General features: G+C 39.6%; 1 protein-coding gene across 2 annotated transcripts in view; it reads right to left on the reverse strand.

Annotated features, from left to right (window-relative positions):
- Nucleotides 1–26,503, reverse strand: part of LOC129695456 (uncharacterized protein KIAA1958) — a 96,433-nt gene that overhangs the window by 27,116 nt on the left and 42,814 nt on the right. Inside the window, exon 3 of one of the 2 annotated variants that reach the window (XM_055632430.1) lies at nt 386–7,461. The exons of the other annotated variant lie outside the window; for it this stretch is intronic. Within the exon in view, the coding sequence (XP_055488405.1) occupies nt 6,443–7,461 (1,019 nt within the window). The 3' untranslated portion in view covers nt 386–6,442. Of the gene's footprint in view, nt 1–385; nt 7,462–26,503 lie in introns of those variants that run through there. 2 annotated transcript variants of the gene reach the window in all.

Consider the following 26,503-nt stretch of genomic DNA (forward strand, 5'->3'; position numbering starts at 1 on the left):
GGAATTTTAGTTTGATTTAAAAGTGAACATTGAAAACAGATTTCCATTCTGCCCTTTGAATAAGCTAAGATGAACACTTCATAGAACAGGTATCAGACACCAAACAAAATACTTTTTAAATGACAAATATTACACCCCAACTATTGCATTGGATAAAATTGCTTTGGGACAGCTAAATAAAAGAACACTCAGTCAAATAAAATGTCATTATTTTTATTACGTGATCCTTCATGAGAGCCACAATCAGAATGCATAATTTGTTATCGCAATGACAGATTTTTGATGACATGATATAGGTACAGGAGATGTTACTATAAACGTAACTGCATGATTCCTAACTCAGAGGCGCAACAATAAAATAAAAACAAAACTGAACCAAGTCATCGATTTATTCTTTATTTTCCGGCAAATAGTTCATTTTCCACAAACACAGAAACTCCAAAGTAGCATGCAACAATCAAACAGACACGTATTAACAACTTTAAAAACAGATTTGTTTTAAGGAATATGCATGGGTTTTTAAAAAATATGTTTCCATGTTTTTTGAGATGTTACATTTTTCCTCCATAAACAGCTAAGATGTTAAGCTACCAATCAATTTGATAAATCTTGAATAGTAAGCACTATAGTGAATAAGCAAGTGCCACCCCAACATCTCTTTCATCTGAGCAACTCCAACAAAACAAATTGACAATACTGAAGAACATTAGTTAAATACATTCTCTTTAAGAAATGACAGCCACACTACACAAGAAATATTAAAATCAAATGCATGTCACATTCGTTCTATTTCAGCAGAATACAGTGTATCGTGAAACATTTATTCATTGATGTATGCATTTATCAAGGAAATGTGGGGAAAGTTTAGAATAAAGACATCACTCTGTTACATTATATCTTTTTCAACCTGTTCTGCTTCTCTCCATTCCCGTAGTCTTACAAAGTAGCAGGAAAATGCGTTATTTTGCTGTTCATTTTTGTTTGATTCATCACATGTATCAATAAGTCAAAACATCCAATGAAAGAATTGATTGGGAGAGATATACCAAACTTCCAAAAGAGTAACTAATAGATTATTAGCAGCAAATGGTAAAATGTCTAAAAAATATCAAATCATTCTTGAAAATAAAAGTACCTACAAAATATGCTAAGTTTGCACTGCAACAATACTACTTGATAACAAAATGCATAGAGATTTGCATGTTTTTTTTGGCAAGACAGCAACCTTTCATTGACAAAATACTGTTTAGTATCCAAGTTTTATTTTCTGAAACAAAACCAAGTTAACCTTCATTTGAAAGCCAGGATATGGTGTGGAAATGAAATATTTCAATGTCACTTAATCATAAGGTGCACCTTGTGAAATGAATAATGAATGAGTGCAGATTGTGCACATCTTATAGTTTGTGTATGCTGTATTCATTGCCACAGTCAAATGGTGAATAACATGCCTGAAATCACAGGATAACATTTTGGTTACCCAAATACAAAAGAGTATCTTTTCAGCTGACGACGATGGAAAACATCTAAAATAAGATACTGAAAATCAAATAAAAACAAAATGCTGACAATGCTCAACAAGTGAAGCAGCAGATGGAGACAGCTCAGTTCAAAGTTATCAATCAGAAAGGTAACTCTTGATCTTCTTGGCACAAATGCTGTCTGACCTGCTGAGGTTATCCAGCATTTTCTGTTCTATGAGAAGAATCTCTCCTTCCAGTAGAAAGGGTGATAGTGTGTAGGCCATCTGGTAAAATTAAGTGTCCTAACAAAATGGCTGGGCTTAGGTTTTCAAGCAGCAAAAAACTGTTAAGATTTGAAGGCAGTTAGAAATTGTTAGAATAACGGCTCCCTGGTTTCAGACATACCTAACTACAACTAACATAGTCAACATAAGTCGATGGATAATATATTTTGAGTGTCCAAGAGGAGGCAATCATTATCTAAATCCCTTTGCAGGCCCTCCATCATTGTCCTGAAATCTCTCCCTTTGACCATGCTTCTGGTCATCCATTAAAATCTTCTTTTGCAGCATGGATTGAAACTGTTTGCTAATTGCCCCTTCAAAATATTCAAATATTTTATTGCATGCAAAATGTTTTATAAACTCAAGATGTAGTTCTTAAGAGGCTGCAATGCTCTATGGATCATTGCACGTAATAAAAATAGAAAAATGCCATGAACTGCGATCAAGTCAAAAAACAAAATATTTTTCAAAGGGCTTAAAACTGCTTTACCATGACTGTACATTTCTTTCTTTTTCCTACTGAGAGTGTCAATTCTATTTCAGGGGTATAGTTATTACAGGCTGCAGTTAATATTTGGGAGGTAATCCATGTGACCATTATTTGCAGGAGCTATGATGAGATGCGTTGAAGTCGCGGAGAGATCTGGAGATGAACCTGAACATTTTGTAATCCAAACGCAAACATTTCCATTTATGGATAAGACGGCCAATTACCATGACTAGATACACTTGTAATCCACTGCACCAATTAAAGTCATCCACAGCACCTCAAAGTAATTTTTCAAACAAAACGGTTGTTAGTTTTGTGCTGGGTAACAGTGCACAAAGGGATCTAGAACCAGGGCAGGTGGATAGTATTAAGGTATCAATTAGCCATGACAAGTGAGTGGTGGAAACAGCTCAAGGGGCTGAATGGTCCACTCCTGTTTATATCTTCTGATCCCAATCTAAGATTAGGTAACACAGCATCAATCGGAGATCAAGACAGGAGTGGCTTGGATGGATGTTAACTGGATTGACTCATTGAGCTAGTTGCAAAAAGTCCGTTTATCCAAGTTCTAGTCAATGTCGCACACATAGGTTTGCGTGGATCATCATGAACAAACAGGCTGCCTGACTATTGGTACCTTCAAGGAACAGAAGCCCAAGAAACTGTAATCCTTCACCAACTAAGTTTAAAAAAAAATTCTAAGCACAAGCTAAAGTGGGCAACTATTTGCTCTTTAATCCTTTGGGAAGCACATAAACTGGGAAAAATAATATTATTCTTTAACAAGTACCGTACTACTTAGGGCTAGCTACAGGGCAAAACAAGCATTACATTATGTAGGTATGTTACAAAACTTACCTTCAGCAGCGCTGCAGTTCTGCCGCTGCCCGTGTGCGCGACTTTGGCGCCTTTGAGAGGGGGGGCGGGTTTAAAATGCGATTTTTCTGCAGCCTATTCAAATCGATCTCTGTTAGACTGTTTAGTTGCTAAAGAAAAATCGCTTCGACTGCCGTTTTATTAAGTTTATTAAAATTAGCGCTGAATCATTTAATTGTTAGAGTAAATTAAAAATCATGTTCTAAAGCCGTGAACGCCGACAACGGGACGGATCTCACGTAGGGGAGGCAAGGTAGGCTGTTTATTTTTACATTAAAAAATGACTTCTTAAGATGCTTTTAATCAAAATTTTAAGTTGCGGGAAGGTGACTTGGAGCCCATCCGAACCGGCAGAATTTTTCATGCCGACATGGGGTTCAAATTCACTGCAACCGCAACGTTTCAAATCAGCGCGTTCCACAAAATCCCACTCGCGAGATGATTTAAATGGCCATTAATTTACAGCAATTAAACACTAAATTCCTTCCATTTGGCCTATAAATTTATGACAATGAGATTTTAAAATCATGTTATATTGTGAATTCTTGTGTGAATGTTATTTGGACATTTAGGCTATTTAAAAATGTAAATCTTTTCTTAAGAAATGGATAGATGTTTAGATCTCATAATTGAATTTTGGAATTAGCTACAATTGGGTAACTAACTAATTATATGCTTTAATTTGAGGTAATCCAAGTAAGATTGTTTAATATTTGTTTCAGAATGCTTCAATCTACAATAACTGAAGATTTCTTTCAGTTCTCTTAATTTTTAATAAAGTTATGGCCATTTGACTGTCCTTGATCACAGCTTTTGCGTTAAGTCAATGGAAAAGCAATAGGGAACAAGATGCCAATTTCAGAGTATGAAAATGGCCGTAACTTTTTTAATACTGAAGATATGAAAGTGAATTAGGTGTCAAATTAAACTTCTTTTTATGCTTTATCTGATGGGATAAATTGCAGACTTGATTTTTAAAATCTCAAAATTTTGTAACATTGCTACATTATGAAAACTAACAATAAAGCAAAAACCAAAAACAACTGTACATGCAATAAAGTTTAAAAATTATGGAGGACATTATGTAATGGCTTATCCACACACTATTCTAATAAAAGAAAAATTCACAAATTATCATGAATAACTAAACTACACTTTAGGCAGTGATTTTAGAGTTTCACAGTATTGTAAAGAATTTCAAACACGGGTCAAGATCTAGTCATACAGAACTCTCAGATTGACCACAACCTAAACTAAAACAAGAACGGGTTATTTTCTCCCTTCATATCCTTTGACCTTTCAAAACACCTAATTTGTGAAAGATTTGGAATCAAACTGATTTCCTGCAGAATTGGAAGTGCATTACAATTATGGGTACATTTCTCAATTCATCTTGATTCCAATTAAATTCTAGTGTTTAGATGCTAAAGGGATCAATTAGCGAAATACATCAACTTCTATGTATTAGTTTTTGAGTAAAATGTTGTTCCTAACAGTCTCCTTGTTAAGTAATCTTTGCATATTCATTGAAACAATAAATTCCATTGATGCAAATGGTTCAATTTAACAGCCCCAATTCCACTTTATCTCCCCCCCCCCCCCCCAGTAAGTTTTGACTTTTCATTTAGAAAAGCTTTATTAGGCACATTATTATGGTGGAAACATTTCCTTTCAATAACTTTAAAATAGGCCAATTTGCACAGAAAGAATTAACAGATGCCACATTTGGCTCGATAAATTTCTACAGAAAGTAAAAGTGTCCTGCACAAAGGTCTACTTCATTTTAAACTTCACTAATGACTATACTATTAATACAAACTGATAGTCTGCCAATCCTTCACTGATGTGAACATAGTATCAGGTTCTGAATTTCACACCAGATTTAGCTCCAACAAATATACTTATGTGTGAGAAGCCTAGTTATAACTGCAAATCGTCATCAGAAGAAACATTCAAAACCTGTGACTTAAATAATCCTAAAAAAAAAAATCCCAAACCAAATAGCTATTTTCAAGTATACAGAGGCTAATGAAATAAAATAGACAGATATAAACTGTGCATTTACAACACAAAGTTACGAGGACATTGAATTTCTTCCTCGGTATCAAGATAATTAGATGATGAGAAAGTTAAAATGACAGGAGGCATAAAGTACTGTGCAAGCATCACATGAAGAGAATGTTCAGATACTAGTCTGTTGTGATTCAGGTTTTACCCTGTCTAACATCGTCCTAAATATATATATTGCGCTGTTTCTAGGTCAGATGCAATGGGAGTAGATCACCTGGTCCATACAGTTGGATACAACTGAATTCCATAGGCCATTGACAGTGGCCCCCAAACTCTGAACACATTTAAATATAATTGCTAATCATCAACTTGTTAAAAAATAAATGTTCAATCTGATCTTTTTTAATCACTTGTTACTTTAACTGTTAAGGAAATATGAACCAAAATCCTAAGAGGATCTCAGAGTCAGCTAACTACTCTCAATTATAAAAATAGCATAACCTCAAAGTTGGCAAACTTGGAACATCTAAAACACTAGATCAAGGACTTGGGAGCAGAAACAGTGTAAGGGTGTAAAGGGGGTGCATGGGGCATTGGGAAAGAGATAAAACACTGACAATAAGAAATGCCTTAAAACAGAACAGAATTAATACTGGGTACAGAATTAATACTGCAGCTTTGGAAAGACGCTACCAAACCTTTGGGTCTCTGGCAAAATTGTTCAAAAATATTATTTTCATTTCACCTATCTGGAGGTTTGTGAATTAAATCTCCAGGTTCGCATCCATCATTCAGCAACGCCAATCTGGAGATTTATTAATTAAATCTGCAGATTGGTGTTGCTGAACGTTTGTAATCCTTCTTCAAAGCTTATAACTGATATACAGGGACATCTGTTAAAGAAATGAATAAAGTGGGTGCACATTTAGAAAATCTGTATGGAAAACCGTCCTTCTTACGAATCATGAGAAGACGTTGAGAAATATAATAAAAAAGATTGAACATCTTCACAGAATTAAAATATTTCAAGAGAGAGATTTATGTTCATGATGTCCACAGAAAATCCAGGCTGACACATCAGTGCATATTTTTCTTTAAGAAATGGTTTTAACAGAATCATTAACTGTACAATTCATCGCTGATTTTTTAATGCGCTCTATCTCGAGACATCATTCATTCACAGAATTTAAAAATTATACCTATCTGTGACTGATGAATAATTGGAGTCTATAAAATTGCAAGAGGACATAGAGGACAATATAAAATAATTTTAAAAATTCCAAAAAGTAAAGTTCCGTTAGGCTGTATCAGAGGAAGAGTCAAAAGAACCGGAGATGATAAAAGTTGCCTGCGTTGTTGAGACCAGACATTGACTGGGCAGCTTGCTGGCTCAGATTGTTACATATCAGGACCAACTGGTTGCTTTGCGCTTCAGACAGAGAACTACAGCTCTGGTAAACACTAAAGTTGGTCTTCCTCCCTGGAATATTCCCCTTTTCGCACATAGTTTTGACCATTTTTGAGAGCTTATTCTTCCCAAGGGATTGACTATTGTACCAGTAAAGTGCAGCCAGATTGCAGACTGGCTTGATGGACAGATAGAAGGGGGCATCTTCGTAACGCATAGCTGGAGGGCGTCTTTGTGCGTACTCCTTGTAGTCCTGCACTGGGCATGTCTGTGAAGAATGCGGCGTGGCGTATATTCTGCACTCCGTTCCTGCTCTCTGGCATTTCCCTTGTGCATCAGAATGGTCTATGATTTCCCATTCCAGATACTCCAAGCCTGTCTCAGTAACGTGCAGTCTGATATCGCCCCATTTTAGTGTGGAACTGTGAAACCCTGCACAGTGCCCGAATGCTTTAGTGTTGTTTAGCCACACGAGGTTGAGCAGACCTTCAGGGTTATATCTGCTTAGCAAACCTCTTTTTCGTAGGATGAGCTCATCGGCAAAAGTCAGTTTCATTGATTTATGTGGTTTGTTCCCTTTCCCTTTGCCTCTCAGCTCAAGCTGCTTCTGCTTAAGTGCTTCCTGGGAGCGTCTGAATTCCTTATCTCTTGTTATACTGAACCCATATTTGTATTCCTTTAAGTACCTTTCAAGTCCACACTGATAGTTGGCCAAACTGTTGGGCTCGTACTCAGAACCATCTTTCTGCCTGGCATCCACAAAGAACGAAGCTAGGTATTCATTAAGTTCCGCACAGGGAATGAATTGGATTTCCCGATTTTCGTGTGGATATTTGGAAAGGAGGAACTCTCTGAAGTTTCTTAAAGCCGTCAAGGTGCTTCGTACAGTTTTTTCATTCTGTTGACCATCGCAGCCTCTTTCGTCGTTTTCTAAAAATGGAAAATGGAAGGGAAAAGATAAAAAAATGCTGCTCATAAAGCCAATCAAAACTAAATTACAATTTCGCAAAGGTCAGTGGAAAACGATATTACATACCTGTCTTAGGTTTCAAAAGCCAACTTCAATTTCACAATTGATGTAAAAATTAAGGCACAAAAATTTATCAAAAAGGTCCTCATGTCAATGCTGCACTTTTATTAATTATGAATTAAGGAGAATGATTAGGTATCAAGAACAGGCCATTTCAGAACAAACATGCCAACTCCCCACAATATCACACTGCAGATTCGCCCAATGCACTACCTGCAGATGATGCCAAAAGTCAAGCAACATCAATATGAATGTTTGAAATAAAGGGGCACAAAATGACAAATAAACTGCCTACATTACAGAGACCTAATCAACAATTAGAGAAGTCTATTTGTAGAGTAGGAGACTGGTGTAAAAATAAATCCTTTGCGGTTTAAACAAAAGTAATAGAGGCAGAAGTTTAATTTACATTTCCTTTGGATTCGTTAAATTAATCTCCATAAACGGAATGCGGGAAAATGATCTAGAGTCTAATTAAACATTCCAATTGAGTTGGACACACAGCACGTATGTTTTGAAGTGCAAAATATTTGGGTCATCTATTAATAGTCACACATTGGCTACTGGCGATGAGAATTTTATCAGTAACGAACAGTAAAAGACTCGAGCACACTTTAGTATTACAGTGGTTTGGTCTGTACGCCCCCTTCCAGAAACTTGGCTTCAATATTGAAAATATCACTTGCAATACAAGTCAGGTTTGTTAAACAGCTCCCATAAGAATGCAAAAAGAAAGCCAATTTTTCCACTGTGCATATGCTCAAGCAAATGCCACATGCTTTTTGATTACACCATACAAATGAGCAAACCGGCAACATTTAATTTATGAAACGCTTGAACCAAGCACACTATAAATGAAGTACAGCTATCATTAAATGAAAGTCCTATATTGTAAGTATACGAAATAAAAAAAACTGTAAATGCAGGAAATTAAAAAAAAAAACACAAAATGTAAATTCTTGTATATTCCCCATAGGTCAAGTAGTATTAATAGGAAGGAATCAGTGAAAACCTGACACAAAGCACTGGAGTAACTGAGCTGGTCAGGCAGCATCTCTGAAGAACATGGATAAGCAACGTTTTATGTTGGCCCCTTCTTCAGTCAAGTCTGAAGAAGGGCCCCCACTCAAAACATCACCTATCCATGTTCTCCAGAGACACTGTCCACTGAGTCACTCCAGCATTTTGTGTGTTTTTTTTTAAATAGCCAACATCTGCAGTTCCTTGTATTTACAGAATAAAAATCTGCTGTGTTAACTCCCGTTTCTTTTTCTCCTGGCGCTGCCAAACATGTTGCTGTTTTAGCTGTGGTACTAGGTTGTGGTACTAAGGTTGCTAGAGAGGGCAGGTGGAATTACTAGGAAGATCTACTTGGATTTTCAGAAAGCTTTGATAAGGTTTTGATAGAAAGTTGCATAAATGGCAGAAGGCAACGAGTGGGAATAAAGGGGGCTTATTCTCGTTCGCTGCCAGTGAGAAGCGGTGTTCCGCCGGGGTTCGGTTTTGGGTCCGCTATTCTTCACGTGGTATATTAATGATTTGGATGAAAGAATTGATTACTTTGTGGCCATGTTTCCAGATGATACGATGATAGGTGGAGGCGCAGGTAGTGCAGAGGTAGCAGGGAGTCGAAAGGCTTGGACAGGTTGGGAGTGCGGGCAAATAAGTGCCAAATGGAATACAGCATTGCAAAATGTACGATCATGCACTTTAACAGTAGGAATAAAGATTTTCTGAATGGGAAGAGGATTCAGAAATCAGAGTGCAAAGGAACTTGCTGGTACAGAATTCCCAAAAGGTTAATTTGCAAGTTGAATCGCTAACAAGGAAGGTAAATGCAATGTTAACATTAATTTTGAGAGTACAAGAATATAAAAGCAAGAATGTAATGCTGAGGCTTTATAATGCACTGGTCAGACTACATTTGGAGTATTGAGAGCATTTTTAGCCCCATATCTGAGGAGGGATGTGCTGGCACTGAAGAGGGTCCAGAGGAGGATTATGAGAATGTTCCCAGGGTTGGTTTGGTATGATGGGCGTTTGACAGCTCTGGCCCTATGCTGGCTGGAGTTTATAACGATGAGGAGGAATCTCATTGAAACTTACCGAATACTAAAATGCCTGGATAGAATGGATGTAGAGAAGATGTTTCCACTAGTGGGAGAGTCCAGAACCAGAGGGCACAACCTCAGAATAAAAGGACGTAATTTAAGAAAGAAGGTGAGGATGAATTTCTTTAGCCAGAGTGTGGTGAATCTGTGGAATTAAGGCCAAGTCACTAGGTATTTTTAAGGGGAGGTTTGACAGATTCTTGAATAGTAAAGGTGTTGAGTGTTATGGGGGAAGGCAGGAGAATGGGGTCGAGAGGGAAAGATAGATCAGCCATGAATGACTGGTGGAGTAGACTCTATGGGCCAAATTGCCACAAGCTCCTTAGACTTTTGATCTTATAAACAATAATACAAGAAAAACTTTATCTAAACAGTGAAGAGAGTGTGGAACTCTCCAAGATATTGCATGGTTGAGGCAAATTGGACAGATACATATAAGAAGCCAGAAAGAAATTAAGCGACATGCTGGTAGAATTAGATGAAGAGGGGTACGGAGCAAATCACATATTTGGTGAAGACAGGTCAAATGGCAGTTTGCCATGTGTAAAAGCCATACAAAATGCATCTCAGTCTGCTTAGCCAATTAATACAAATGTTTTCAGCTATGCAGTTTAATAGCAGCACCTCCACAGTAGTAAATGCAACTCAAATGCTGTAACTTCACCCTATTTCCCAAACAGCAAGAAGGTATCAGTGCTCTGAAATCTCATTCTTTGCTTTGTCCTACTTAGCATTATAGACAGACAAATGTGCAACCATAATTGTGTCGAATTTTTGTTGCCGAGTACAGCGAGCCTCCAGATTGTAAAGAAGAAAATGAAATGCTGAGTAGCCTTGGCAAGACATGAAAAGGAAGGGGCATAAATAGATTGAGGGAAAGAGCCAAGGAAGGGAAAAAAAATTGTTTAAAAAAATGGAATGGGGGAGGGGTAAAGGGGGGGATGTGGGTGTGTGGGTGTGTGGGGGGAGGGGCGTGTGTGTGTGGGGGGGGGGGAGGGAGAGGGCCTCCACTCAGCGGCCTCTGGCGCCGTGGCACCACACCGCACCTCCCTGCTCCACTCAGCGGCTTCCCCGACTCCACACAGAGGCTTCCCCAACTCCACACAGCGGCTTCCCCGACCCCACTCTTGCGGGCTCACTCAGCACGGCTTGTGGACTCAATCAGCACCAAAAATCATAGAGCGGAGCAAAAAACCGCAAACCGGAAGAGGACAAGATGAGAGTTTTAGTAATAGTATAGATAGCTGTATGGTAGTACGAATATCATTGTACCTTAATTGGTGCATGTGACAATAAAATACCTTTGAAACCTTTAATAACATTTCTTGGAATAAACCACAAGAGGTTTTAAACCTCCCCTTAAAAATACCTAGTGACTTGGCCTTAATTCCACAGATTCACCACACTCTGGCTAAAGAAATTCATCCTCACCTTCTTTCTTAAATTACGTCCTTTTATTCTGAGGTTGTGCCCTCTGGTTCTGGACTCTCCCACTAGTGGAAACATCCTCTCTACATCCATTCTATCCAGGCATTTTAGTATTCGGTAAGTTTCAATGAGATTCCTCCTCATCTTTATAAACTCCAGCCAGCATAGGGCAAGAGCTGTCAAACGCCCATCATACCACTCCTGCAAAATCCAATGGACTGACATGTAGTGCGGAACGGAGCGGGACGTCCGCCATTTTAGCAAACCCGACCAGACTTCCATTATGCTTCTCGCAGTGTAAACAAAGCTAGAGCATGATGAAAGGCCACGCACTTCACTCTATGATCTTTGATAAGCACGGCTTGTTGACTCAGCCCCGCCTCCGGGACTTTATTCTCCTCATGGGTGCCTTCATGGTGACTGACAGGCAGGAAGACCGATCTGCTGATCTCATAATCTTTTAAAACTTCATAACATTTGTAATATTCCACCGATCGGAACAAAACTTGGAGCGCTTGGAGCAGAGGAGAAAAGCGAGTAAGGTGGCGAAAAAATCCTAGCGATATAGGGTACTGTTTTTGCACAAATTTTTAAAAACCGCAAACCGGAAGAGGACAAGATGAGAGTTTTAGTAATAGTATAGATAGCTGTATGGTAGTACGAATATCATTGTACCTTAATTGGTGCATGTGACAATAAAATACCTTTGAAACCTTTAATAACATTTCTTGGAATAAACCACAAACACTAAAGTACCCAAGGAAACTAATCCACATAAATTGGGACAGAAACAAAAAACTGAAGGAACTCAGTAGGTCAGACATCATCACTGCAGTACAAGAATAGGTGACATTTCGGGTCGAGAGATAAGGAAATGTTCAAGAATAAATTTCATAATAAATAAAGTAGTCCATGCCTAATGACCTAGATAACTTTTATGGATAATCTTGAGAATACCGAGAAAAAACAACGAAACAAGTGCCAGGCAGCAGTCGACTTCAACAAGATAGATACCTACTTCCTTCCCTTAATATTTAACAGTCTTGCTCCCTCCAGATATCTTATCGTCCCCATCCTAGGAGGAAGTGAGGCAGGGGTGGTGGTAACCACTGATTACAGGCTTAAATAAACCAGCCAACAAGTACTACGTTAAAAACAACAGTTGAATGTGAAATGCTCTAAAAATGATTGACTTATTTTCTCTCCCCAAAGAGTTTCCACCAACCGACAAGGCGCAAGGCTTGAATGTCATGGGGTATTCACTCTGGTTGCTGCCAGAGAGTTTCAACAACACCAAAAAAAGAATCTTCTTGACTGGTACGTCATTCACCATCCGCACTTAACGGTCACAGTTTGCATTATCTGTAAGATGCACTTTAGTGACTCGCCCTGGCTTTTTCAGAATTACCCACGCCCAGGACACTTACTATCTACCAGGCCTAAAACAGAAACGCCAGCTTGCACGAACACACCCACAAGTTTCTCTGAATTTCACATCATACTGTCTCAGAAATGAGTCACCATTCTTCCCTTGTCAATGGGTGTGGATGCTGGAATTCCAGGCTCAACACCTTTTATACACTGGAACAGTTCAGACAATTAGGATGAGCAATAATTTCCAAGTTTGCCAGTAAAAATTCCTTATAATGAATAATAAAGTAGTGGTCCTGTGTTCCAGCTGGCGTGCCCTCTGGAAAAACTCATAGAATGGTCCACTGGACTACAGCCTTCTATCATTGGGCAGCAAGTCCACCACCATGGGGAATAAAATGGATAAGAAATTTATGAAATGAGTTTTCGTGGGATACGCTATTTGACTCTTACTGGTTTATAATCTAAAAATGGTCTTCATTTCCTTTGGGACAGCACCACTTTTAAAAAAAGCCTTTAAAAATATATATTCCAGGATTTATTTTCTGTATCCACAGCTCCCTTCAGGAGTCAATTTCACACACCAGGAGGAGGGAAACCATCAAAAGGTCTGTGCCTTAAAGCAAATGGGGAAGGAGATTGGGAGGAATAAAAGACTAATCAACCAATTTCATACTTCAAAACATGGACTGAGGCATCACATGTTTGCAACATACTTCATTTAGAATAGCGGTGAGTCGTCTGGTGAATTGGAGGCACAAGGGTCCCCCGGATACTGAAAAGCAATAACAAATGCGTTAATCCAGCACTTTGTGTTGTTTGTTTGTAAACCAGCAACTGCAGTTCCTCGTTTCTAAATAAAGGCATTGGGCATAGTTGATATACTCAACTTGTTGCTTCCGACTTCCATGTTGCCTGGGCCCATCCAGAGTTATAAGTGGTTTCTAAATTATCCACTTTTGCAGCTGGAATCTGTGCTCTTCATCCGAAGCAGGTATTGGATCAAGCACATTTACAACATGATTCATTACGCTCTGACATTGCATGCAGTTGTTCCCTCCTGTGCATTCCCTCACCATTTCCTCCAGTAGCATGAAAAGGATTGTCTCCACCGCAATAACCAACCCCTTGGAGTTACAGAAAATTAAAATTAATAATTTCCCAGTGTTACCCCAAAGGGGCAGTTTCTCAGATTCTGTATTCACTCAAGGGGAACCAAGAGGAATAGTTAATTTCAGTAGACCTACATCAGGAGAAACGACACATGACTGTAATTAATCAACATGCAAATCCTTTACTGAACATCTCGGTTTAACTATAATCTGTTCACTTAAAATTTTTTCCAAGTAAATGGAGATCAAAGGAACCCAATTATTCCAGTTTTTCTGGACAGCAAATGAGTCTGCTAGAGGCAGCTTACATTTTCATACATCCTTAATGCTGCAATTTGCTGCTTGGTTGACCTTTCTCAACATCTCCTGGGAATTTTGAATCTTGCATGTGGGGAATTTTTCATAAGTTTCCTTCTTTACTGTAAAATGGAATGGCCTTAGCCTGTGTGCAATTTTTATCTTCAATCTTGTTAAAACAAGAGTCCCTGAGATGCTTAATGCTGTGATTATATTGTGTTTCATAGCTGAAATTATGCACATTTTGTTCTGAATCACTTAGTATTTTGCAGTTATCTATCCCTTTTTCTGAAAGCATCACTGTCTCGATTATATAATTCCAACTACTGAAAAACATTAAATTTTACAACCTGTACACTTTAATACAGTAGCTGTAAATAATGCAAGCAGTGACTGAAAAATATTAATGTAATGGACTTCTTACAATCTAAATAAATGAATTAAAATATAAAAGAAAAGCAAAGATAAAATGTTACAGCAACACTAGAGAAATTAAAATGCTTAAAGACAAATATTCAAAATGCTCCCAATTCATTCCAAAATGTTTAGTTCACATCATTCACTGGAGAATAGACATAAGGATATTCAAAAAAGATAATAAGCATATTTATGAACGAGCATGACAAGCTTCAAATCAGCAGACCCGATCTGTGATAAAGTAATTTTAAACAAAAGCTTTTCATCAAAAACCAAAATGGTACAATTTAATCTGAACACTTTTTTCAGAATTGGTACTATATGGAAAATAAACAATTTAGGTTCAGCACCTCAACCCCATATGTGACTTAAAGACTGGTGGGTGGGTCTTGAGGACTGAGATGCCACTGATTTATTTTATTAAACCACTGATTCTCTACTTTGCATCTACCATTTACAATGCATTCCTAAATCTAATCTACAACCTGTCAGGATACTGAAATTACTCCTATAAATGTTTATGCAGTGCTGATTAAAACAATAAATCGCCAAAGGAACCCGTCATTATATTCATGCCCCAAACACATACCATAATTATCACAGGACACAGAACACATACAAATATAAAATCACACTGTATTTTGTATTGAAGGCGAAACATCAAGAAGTTGATCAGAATATAGTGCAAACAATATTAACCTGCCGATTGTCATTGTATGCTAACCAAACTCCAGTCACTGCCACAATAATTGCTTGAAAACATTTGAATTAACTACATAATGAATTACATCTTCTGGCCCAATGCCAGCTCTGACGCTCGAGGCATAGCCATGTTTCTCCAATTGTTGGTATGAGCCTAACCTAGCAGTAGCATCTTCCATCATGCTACCTAGGTTGTGGGTGATCCCTGCTCCATTTCAATAGATTCTTCATGGCATTAGATGGGTAGCAGGCACTTCTACCAGCTCACAGGCTACAATGTCAACTCAGAGTCTACACCAAACGCTGGATCCCATTCTAATGAATGAGAGAAAAGGCAAGTACAACCTTTTCCAAAAGCCATTAAGCAGTTTACATTTATTTTGCATACCCCTCCCTCTGGCTACATTTCACTCCACTTCTCTCCTTAACTGACATCCCTTTGTCTCCTTTTCATCTCTGTCCACCCATCTGCCTATTAACCCCCCTGCCCCCGTCACCTGTATCCACATAGCCAGGTTCGGCAATTGAGATTTTGACACGTCAATCAAGATAGTAATATAAGTGACAGAAGTCCTCCAGATTTCACATAAGCATGAAAAATATTATCTGGAATTATATTCTCATCTTGAACTAATTCTAATCGACTGGCACAATGTTTTTCCAGAGTGGTCAATTCAATAACCGGCACAGTGGCAGAGATGCTGCCTTACAGTGCTAGAGAACCGGGCTCAATCCTGACTATGGGCGCTGTCTGTACAGAGTTTGTACGTTCTCCCTGTCACTGCATGGGTGTTCTCCAGGAGCTCCGGTTTCCTCCCACATTCCAAAGACGTGCAAGTTTGTAGGTTAATTGACTTGGAATTTGTCGTTGGTGTATAGGATAGAATTAGTGTACGGGTGATCATTGGTCAGCTACAAACTCAAAGGGCTGGTTTCCACGTTGTATCACTGAACTAAAATGATATGAACAAAAATGGGCTAAATGCACAACACAGTTTATGTGGCCTGGTATGTTGTCTACTCTGTTTGTCTGCTCCTTAAACAATTACTCACACAAGCATCCAGATGGTGTTAAACATGAGACAGTGACTTTACTGCTTACACAAATCCAGTTGAAAACCCTCATTTCTACTCACAGCTGCATAAATAGTAAATGCCACCAGGTGCTATACTTCTAATGTAGGCATTTTAATTTTAAAATCCAAGTGACAACTGATTGTTGATCCGAACCAAAAAAGAGGCTCATTGCCTCAATCTTTAAGAAAGAACTGCAGATACTGGAAAAATCGAAGGTAGACAAAAATGCTGGAGAAACTCAGCGGGTGAGGCAGCATTTATGGAGCGAAGGAATAGGTAACGTTTCGGGTCGAGACCCTTCTTCATTGTCTCAAAGTGAGAGTAGATATAAGGAGGTGGGAGGTTGAAAAAAGATAAAGCACGAATGACACAAAGAGACTAGGATAGAAAAGACGCATTGACAAGGGAGATAGACACATAGACAGGAACCGGTGGCAGGATACTAAAAGGAAAAGCAGATCATTTCTGTGGGTATTGAGAACTGACAGAAGATGAAAGGGAAAGGCAACCTTAGATGTTTACAAATACACAGGACTAGATGTTAAAAGTCCAAAATGCCAAATATCCAATGGTGATGGGAGCCTTCTGCACTCACCTATGCTCCTCCGATGTTGAGAAAGGCTAGCCAGACACGTCATTGGGGTTATCAAGTGGGCACCTACTTTCATCGACGTTTCGCTGATTGAACCAACGACGTCTCCAGTAGGCTCAGCGGTGCACTCTGACGTCCAAGAACCACCCGTCTGCATCTGTCTAGTCGATTATTTGGGAGACCAAATGGGGTCTTTCCTCTTCAGCCAGAGCCACTGGCTACTCCGCTCTGCTACCCGTGATATTTCTTTGATGGCCTGGCGTAGGGCTTGTCTGTTCATCCCCAGGCCCTTCATCAGTCTTAAGGTAGATGTTGCCATGAATCCTCGACATCTAACTTCTACCGGGCAGATCTTAGCTCTCCAGCCCCGCTGTTCTGCCTCCGCTGCAAGCTCTGTATATCGCAGTTTCTTTCTTTCAAAGGCTTCCTGCACAGCATCCTCCCAAAGGACTGTGAGCTCCACAAAATACACCATGTGCTGAGAGTTCGACCAGAGCACAAGATCAGGCCTATAGTTGGTGATGGCTATCTCTAATGGAACAGTAAGCCGTTGGTCCACATCCACCAGCATCTGCCAATCCCGGGCTACCTCCACCTGTCCAAACCTGGTGGAATTTTCCATTGAACAAACACCATATCTAAAGTAGACGGTTTAAACGAGGGATTGTTTGCAATAGGAAGAAGGAGAGACATGTTTCTCAATTTAAGACTGAATTTCAGCTGTTTCCAGATACAGATAGTACTATGTATTATCAGATTTTGCTCTTACGTTGACTTATTCAAGTGTATTGGATATAGGAGGATCGAGCCTAGACTCAAAGGCCAACAATCTTCCATCTCCATTTTTAACCGATTTACATGTTGACATGTATCATCCAACCAGAAAGTTATATTTTTAATATTAGTTGCCCAGTAGTAAAAAAGAAAATTGGGTAAAGCTAATCCTCCATTTTCTTTGATTTGCACAAATGTCTTTTGTGTATTTTATGGGTTTTGTAGTCCCAAATAAAGTTAGTGACAATAGAGTCAATTTAATTTAAAAACAAAAGCTTTTAGGGAGGTATATCGGTTTGATTGAAATAAATATAAAAGTTGCAGAAGGAAGATCATCTTTATGGCATTTAATCCAATAAGGGAGATAGAAAGTGTTTTCCAAAATTGAATGTATGCATATAGTTTAGTGAATAATGGTGGGAAGTTTATTTTAAACAGAGAGGAATACTTTCTAGTCACGTAAATTCCAAGATATCTGAACTTTTCAGTAACAATTCTGAAAGGAGAATTGTTGGAGTTGAGAAGGGTCTTGTTCTTTTATTGGCATGATTTCACTTTTATTCCAATTTATTTTGTATCCAGAGAAAGAACCAAATTGTTTTATAATGTTTAGAACTTTTGGAATACTAACTTAGGGATTAGTAATGTATAAAAGTACATCATCTGCATATAACGAGATTTTATTGGTGGTATATTTGGTATTGTATCCATAAATGCCTGAATGGGACCTAATACTCTCGGCAAGAGGATCTATGGCTAAAGCAAATAACATTGGAGAAAGGGCACATCCTTGTCTGTTACCCCAAGATAAATAAAATTTAGGTGAAAGTCCATGACATCTACCAGATGTCATTGACTTGAGGTGCTGCCAGAATAACCTTTGCAAGTAAACAAGGTTAGTTTTGCAAAGGGCAACAGTGGTCAAAAGTATGAATGCATTGTGGTGAATAAGGGGGCAGTCACAGGCTATTTTGTGTATGCTAACAGAGCGTTATTGGAGCTGCACTTATCCAGCAATGTGCCGAGTCTTCCATCACAATCCCGACTTAGGCCTTTTATATTGTGGAAATGTTTTGGGGTGTAAAGGAGGAGGAGAGTTATTTACTGTATGTTACCCAGTCTTTGACCTGCACTTATAGGCACACAATTTATGTGGCTGCTCCATGTGAATTTGGTCTGTGGTTGCCCAAGCATATTACTGCTGGTGGATTTGCCATTAGATGACAAAGCTAAATGGCAAGGCACTCGGTTGTTAAGAGTTGTCCTACTGGCACTTTAGTGGGACAACTGAGAATTGCTACCTATCAATCCATGGCTGCACCCGGTTTAGATTCTGAGAAATTGTGAGTTGAATTATGTCTTGTGCAACTATCAATAAATATCTCCCCCTAATTCCTAATGATGAGGGAAGGTCATTACTGAAATAGCTGAAGATAGTTTGAATCAGCACATGACCTTGAAGAACTTGTGTAGTGAAGTGTCCTTTCCTTACCTCCACTGCAAAGTATTGATTTGAGTGTGGCACATATCCTAGAGACTCCTGCATTTCCTGCCTCTGTCTCTTCTACCTCTTTGACATGGTCACCCATTTACTATTCTGAACTTCCAACAGTAGATGACCATTTTATGGGTTGCTAATGTTCTCAGTGAAGCAAATCTTCCCCTCTCAACTGAACTGACCCGTATGTAATGCCCGGCCCACCAATGTAGTTATTTCTTAACTGGCCTTTGAAGTGGTTTAGCAAGCCATAAAATTCAAAACCATATGGATGGACAGTAAATGCCAGTTTTGCCAGAGGACGACTTTAAAAAAAGTAATGAAGGTCACAGATTAGTCAGTGACGCAAAGTTGAATTCCACACTCCATCAGCTCACAAATGCAATTTCCAATTATCCATTCGCAAACATATAAAAAGAACCATATGAAATATATTTTGCCAAAGGCAACACAGCTTTAGCATTTCCAAACCAAAGGCAACACAGCTTTAGCATTTCCAAACCAAAGGCAACACAGCTTTAGCATTTCCAAACCAAAATCAACACACCTTCAGCATTTCCCAAACCAAAGGCAACACAGCTTTAGCATTTCCAAACCAAAATCAACACAGCTTAAGCATTTGCAAACCAAAGGCAACACAGCTTTAGCATTTGCAAACCAAAGGCAACACAGCTTTAGCATTTCCAAACCAAAGGCAACACACCTTCAGCATTTCCAAACCAAAGGCAACACAGCTTTAACATTTCCAAACTATATTTTCAAACAACATTAAGGGTAGTAAATCCACTCACAGTTTAGTAGACATGTGTTCAGTGTTATTCACAGCTCAGACTGAGACGTGACCCTCTCGCTCCGCCATCTTGCAAAGACTGACTGAGGCACTTAACACTTCTGGGTTTTATAGTCCCTCTGGAAGGGGCGTGGCCTTCAGGAGAGAGAATCTCAACATTTTTTAAACACTAATAACTCTTTTATTTTTTTCAATGGGAAAAATCCTCTTGTCCTGCGCAGTGGAGGGGGATCTAAAATCAATATGCAGAACTACAGGAAGTGGTCAAGATCAGACTTTTAGTAATATAGATATCTGCAGTTTATTTTGTGGGTGGGATCGTCAAATGCAAACAAAGTCTCCTTTTTGTTATAATGCAAACTTCTGTTGCAATAAAATAAAGCAGATAAGGTGGGCTTCATAGGCCCACAATAGAAAAGGAATTTTTATCAGCATCTATTGCAATCTCTCCATGTTTGATATGGACAAGAGTTTATAGGATTAAAAATCATACCTATTTGCCGTTTCTATTACTGGAAATTTGAAAGTAGGCAATTTAAAAAAAAAACTTTATTTACTTCAGTCAGACCAGCTGTCCTTGTTGCTAATTCACACATTATACCATGGTTTATTGTGATAATTTGCTCATTTTTTCACCCCTAAACTGATGTCACAGGCACAGTTTTGAATTTAAGTTTTATGCTTGAATTTTTAACCATTTACTCTCCGGAGGCACAACATTTCATTCACTGTGTATTTGTATATGACGTTTCCAAGTCCGAGGTTATAGTCCCCGGCCAATTCATTATTCATTAGTATGATTAATTCTAAAACTTAGTTCCATGGAATGTCACCAAAATCCATGATACTACAGAGGATATGAGTTTTAATTTTATTTATGCTAATGAATTAAATTACCTGTATGCAGCCAACAGTAGTGTGGGCACTGGTCACATTCCTGATTGATACGTGATAGTTCTGGTACAGGTTTTTGTGTTTAGTGAGGGAGTTTTGGAGGCTCAATCATATTTAAAACACTTTTCTTTTATGCAAGTTGCTATTAAAGTTTTGATCTGAATTACTTCAATTTATCAATTAAAAAGTGTACAGGTAACTCAGGTTTTAATATAGGATGATTTGGATTACGTTAGCTAAATAGATGAAAGCACAACACTCAGAGAAAATGGGTCTTTGCCTTGGCCGTTAATCATCTACATCAAAACACCCTGATAAATCAAACATAAACAGTGACAATCTGAATTCTGCAACTGTATCGCCCAAACTTTAGGAGCAGGGTTAGTCAATGACTGATTTAGGTTGACCAACTGGAGCCACTGGCAGAACATACCAATAAAATCTACGTGACGATTCTCAAAAGAAACTACCCAATCCAGGTTCCAGCAGAATGCATTCAGTAAAGTGCATTTGAAAGAATCCTCTGGCCTGGAGTGAATTTGATGATGCCTTTGTATTTTCATTTTGCTATATTATTAAAAAAGATCTTAACTCCGCCAGCAAACATATACACACATCCCCCTCCCCGATTAAAGCAAAATAAATAACAAAAGGTAATACTTGTATACAAAGATTCTATGAGGTTTCCCCGAGGAACACATTGTTTTCACCGGGAAATAGCATCGGATTTCTTTATTTTTCCCCATATCTAAATCTTCTGTCACCATAGTCTTGATCTGGATTTCAATTTACTAATGGCGGCAAGTTGTCTTAAGTCATAATTCAAATGAAAAACAGGATGAATAAAAAGTATACAGAAGTGTGCAAAGAATGGGGAAGAGTGGAGTACGTGAGGAACACAGATTCTATATCTGATTTTGATTCAGATTTTAGCTTAGGCAAGTTAAACTTTAAGCAAGTCAGCTTCATTATATCTTTTCCTGAAAATGCCCAAAATGTGTGGGAATGGGAGGATTTATGAATAAGAGCAAAGCATGAGAGAGATGTCTAACAACAAGGCTTCCTTTGTAACAAGTCTTAAGCTTCTTCCTTGACTGACTTAGCGTGCATTGTGTGGGTATTTGTTCGCTCGTCACCTCTTCACGTGGTGCTTTCGTTTGTGGATTATCTTGCCTGCTTTAGAGTTTGGTTTGAAGAAAATATCTACCATGAATGTCTAACTTCATGATATTTGATCACCTTTATCGCCATTCCATTTGCCAAACTACACAATTGTATTTTTCACCCTGTTTACTGAATGAAAACAAAGGAAACCTCTCATTTGGAGTAACATACCACAATCAGGGCTCGAAATTAGCGGTTGCCTGGGTGCCATTGACCACCTAAAGTGCCGCCGGGCAACCTAAGCGCAGAGTCATTTTGCCCGGCTTGGCACTGCAGATGCTGGTTTATACCGAAGATAGACACAAAAAACTGGAGTAACTCAGCGGGTCAGGCAGCATCTCTGGAGAAAGGAACGTGACGTTTCGTGTCGGCGGCAACAGCTGTAGTGCGGGTCAAAGATACTAGGTGCGGGGTGACGGAGAATCGGAGCGAATGACGGGCCCCGCACAGCAGCAGCGACAGCGGCTCCTCCTTCCGCACCCCGCCCGTCCTGATAACGGCCGCTGCTTGCCACTCCGCCAGTGGCGCTTTCAAAACAAACCCTCCTGCACGCCAAGGCCGGGGGAGGAGGGAGGGAGGGAGCGAGCGAGCGGGAGCAGTGGCGAGGAGATCCCAACTGTTTCCCCCTTAGGCGGCGGCAGTTGGCGGTGGACAGGGACGGCCAAGGCAGCGGGGCAATGATGCCGGTGTTGTCTGAGGAGCGCTGACCTTCCTTCCTCCCCACCTCCTCCGTCTCTCCCCCCCTCCATCTCTCTCCCCCCTCCCTCTCTGTGTGTCTGTCTCTCTGTCTGTGTCTGTCTGTCTGTCTCTCTCTCTCTCTCTCTCTCTCTCTCTCTCTCTCTCTATCTCTGTCTGTCTCTCTGTCTCCCTCCTCCCCCCCCCCATCCTGGGACCCCTCTTCTCAATCCCACACTGATCCCCATTCCTGCATCTATTCGGTCCTCACTGACATACCCTGTGCTCCATTCCCCATCTACCCCCTCCCATCTATTCATCCTGCACTGATCTCACTATCCACCTCACATAGATTCTCCTGCCATCCCCATTCATCCTGCACTGACCCCCCCTCCATTTATCCTGAACCGATCCCCCATCCATCCTGCAGTGAGCCACCCATTCATCCTGTAGTGATTCCCCCCCCCATTCATCCTGTACTGATCCCCCCCCCCCCCCCCCCCCATCCACCCTGCACTGATTCTCCGATCCGCACTGTACTGACCTCCCCCACTCATCCTGTACTGATCCCCCCCATTCAAGAAGAATGGGGGGGGGGGATCAGTCTGAAGAAAGGTCTCGACCCAAAACTTTGCCTATTTCCATCGCTCCATAGATGCTGCCTCACCCGCTGAGTTTCTCCAGCATTTTTGTCTACCCCATTCATCCTGTACTAATACCCCCCCCCCCATCCACCCCGCACTGATTCTCCCCCATCCATCCTGCACAGATCCCCCCCCCGTCCATCCCGTACTGATCCCCCCATTCAACCCCACTGTCAGATGGGTATAGGCAGTTTTAACAGCTATTATCATAAAATATAGTTTTGATATTTCCTTGCAACCTGTATATTTTTTTGTGGATAAATTATGTGGGAAGCGAGAGTGTTTCTGTACCAATAGCAATAATGACCCATGCTATGGCCATGTCATGATAATTTTCGGTCCTTCACAGAGAACATGCTTGCATCAATCTGTAGTGTGCATGGTTAAGCATATATGTTACCATGGTCCAGGATTTATTGACACAGGTTGATCATACGCTAAATAATCCAACCACATTTTTGTTTGGAATTGGAAAGAAATAATAGAAATTGCATTAATTGCAATGTGTAAAAAGAGTTGAGATACTGCATTATAATTTTGCTGCATGTCATTGTAGTATATATCATGTCTTGATTGGTGAATATGTTTAGTTTGTGACTTTATTTGAAGCAGAAATAATATGTGAATGCTTCATTGAGCATAATTCCGACTGGTAACTACGCACTTCGTCCGAGCACATTATCGCACGCGTCATGCAAGCCGTCTTAAATGACCACCTAAACTGTCAATAGGCAACCAAAAAATCTGCCTAGGTTGCCCGGCCAGCAACAGGGAAAAAATGTTAAGTGAGAGCCCTGACAATGCAAAGTATAGTAAAACTATACAATGATATATTAAAAGATATACATTTTATGCACATATTACATTTGTGGTTTATTTTTATTCCATCTCATTTTCTCCCTACCGTTAATTTTTGCCATCGATATACCTGTCTTGCCAAATAACTTGTTAGCGCATGGCCTCATTTAAGTCACACATTCTACCTTGTTCCTCACACATCACACCTTCCCCACCACCAACAAACATCTTATAATATTTATGTGGATTAATTCACACTGGATAACTGCTGTTCAACTAAAAATATTACCATCCAAAACATGTGCATTTTGAAATACTGCTTCCGAAACATTGCAAAGGAATGTTGATTTATACTGTATTAAGGTACATGATGTTATATTTATTCACCACACTCTCTTGCATGTTTCAAAATAAGAATAGACATTAATTCTTTATTAATTACTTCAATTAATTTATTAATTAATTCATGAAATCAATTTATTTATTAATTTCCATTAAATCATTCATTTTCCATTTTATACACGGTAAAAAAAGATAAATCTGACATAAATGCCAAAAAAAGTCCAGAAGGGCTCTTCAAAACCCGAGCAGTTCTGAATTAAATTGGCAGAGATAAACCAACTAAAATTTGGGATCTGTCGAATTAAGCCTGAACATACGAGTTGAGGGCAGACTGAATCGAACGGAAAATATAACCCAATGGTCAAAGCCACAAACTTCTACATAGCAGATTTTCGGACTACATTTTGAGTTCACTTCCAGTTAGCCCTGGAAGCAAAAACAGAAATGTTTAATATGCTCAGCAGGCGTCCTCAACCCTTTAGGGGAAAAAACGACCTTCTACTGCCGAGTATCACTAATCAGTGCTTCCCTTCCCAAATACTGATAGATTTTCAGAAGGTCATAAGTGATAGGAACAGAATGAGGCCATTTGCCCCATCAAGTCTACTCCACCATTCAATTATGGCTGATCTATCTCTCCCTCCAAACCCCATTCTCCTGCCTTCTCCCCATAACCCCTCACACCTGTACTAATCTGGGGATCAGCGGACAAGCCCTAAACCAGGCCATCAAAGAAACATCACGGGTGGCAGAGCGGAGTAGCCAGTGGCTCTGGCTGAAGAGGAAAGACCCCATTTGCTCTCCCAAATAACCGACTAGACAGATGCAGAGGGGGGTGGTTCTGAGACGCCAGAATGCATCGCTGAGCCTACTGGAGACGTTGTGGGTTCAATCAGCCTTTCTCAACATCGGAGGAGCATAGGTGAGTGCAGAAGGTTCCCATCACCATCGGGAGTAAGTTGATATTTAGATGTTGAACACTATGGATTTTTAACATCTTGTCCTGTGCCTTTGGAAACATTGCCTTTCAGAATCCCATAACTTTCCCACTACTGACCAATAGCTCACCGGCCCACAGTTACCTGGCTTGTACCTTCAGCACTCCACAAATAAAAGGCACAATCCTAGCCTCCCCTTTTCCAGTACCTGTCCTGTGGCTGTACTTCCTGGAATTTTTTCCCCAGCTTCCCACAAAGTCCCAGGATACACTCCTTCAGGCCAAGGTATTTATCTACCTCAATATATGTCTCAAGAGTGGCAGGACCTCCTCTTACATAAATGTGGATGTGTTGCATTATATCACTATTCCTTTCCCGTAATTCCTTGGGGTTCGTGTTCTCCATAGTAAATACAGAGGTGAAATATTCATTTAACACCTTGTCCATCTTCTGACACTTCACAAATTGATCCTTAAAGGACCCATCCTCTCCTTTGTTGCGTTTTTAATCTTCATTACTTGAAGAATCTCTTTGGGTTCACTCTTGCCTTATCTGCCAAAATTGTTTCATGTCCTCTTTTTGCCTTCACTTTTCTTGATTTTCCCTTGCAGGTGTACTACATTCGTTATATTCTTCATGAAATTTGCTTGACCAAGCTGCTTATACTTTACATACGCCTCCTCCTTTTTCCTGACCAATGACTGAAGGGTTTCTTGATTCTACTAGCTTAGCCCTTCACTCCAAAAGGGACATGCTAGCCAGAAACATTCACTATTGCACTTAAAAGTCTCCCACTTGCCAGATGCATCCGGACCTGCAAACAACCTCTCCTTGGAAGTTCCTGCCTAATGCCATCAAAATATACCCATTCTTCTTTGATTCAATTTTCCCCCATTCCCCTTCTTACTACCGGGAGAGAAAGCAAACAGAATTGTGAAATTGTCTTGTCTTCCTTCTCTGCAATTAAGGGAGAAAAGCTGTAAATAAATCACGGCAATAAAAATATGCGAGGATAGATTTTTTTTTTCTCCCTTTAGAGAATCACCCTCTGAGCAAATGAAGTCAAATGAAACTATTCTTGTGGAGATTGGCAGCATTTCACTTTCTAAGAATCTAAGTTCTCAGCAAAGTCAGAGCAAGTCAATCCAGACAATAATGAAGTGCATGTTTAATTCTGGATCATGTGTTCCAATAAAAGGTAATTTCCTCTAATCTTTGGTCATAAGTTGAACACTAGGGGGGAAAAAAATTATGTTACTTTTCATTGTTATTTCCAAACCATTTCCAAGTCTTTTTGCAAGTCTTTCTTTTGGCGAGC

Source organism: Leucoraja erinacea, chromosome 3 (assembly GCF_028641065.1).
Source record: "Leucoraja erinacea ecotype New England chromosome 3, Leri_hhj_1, whole genome shotgun sequence".
Classification (NCBI taxonomy): Eukaryota; Metazoa; Chordata; class Chondrichthyes; order Rajiformes; family Rajidae; genus Leucoraja; species Leucoraja erinaceus.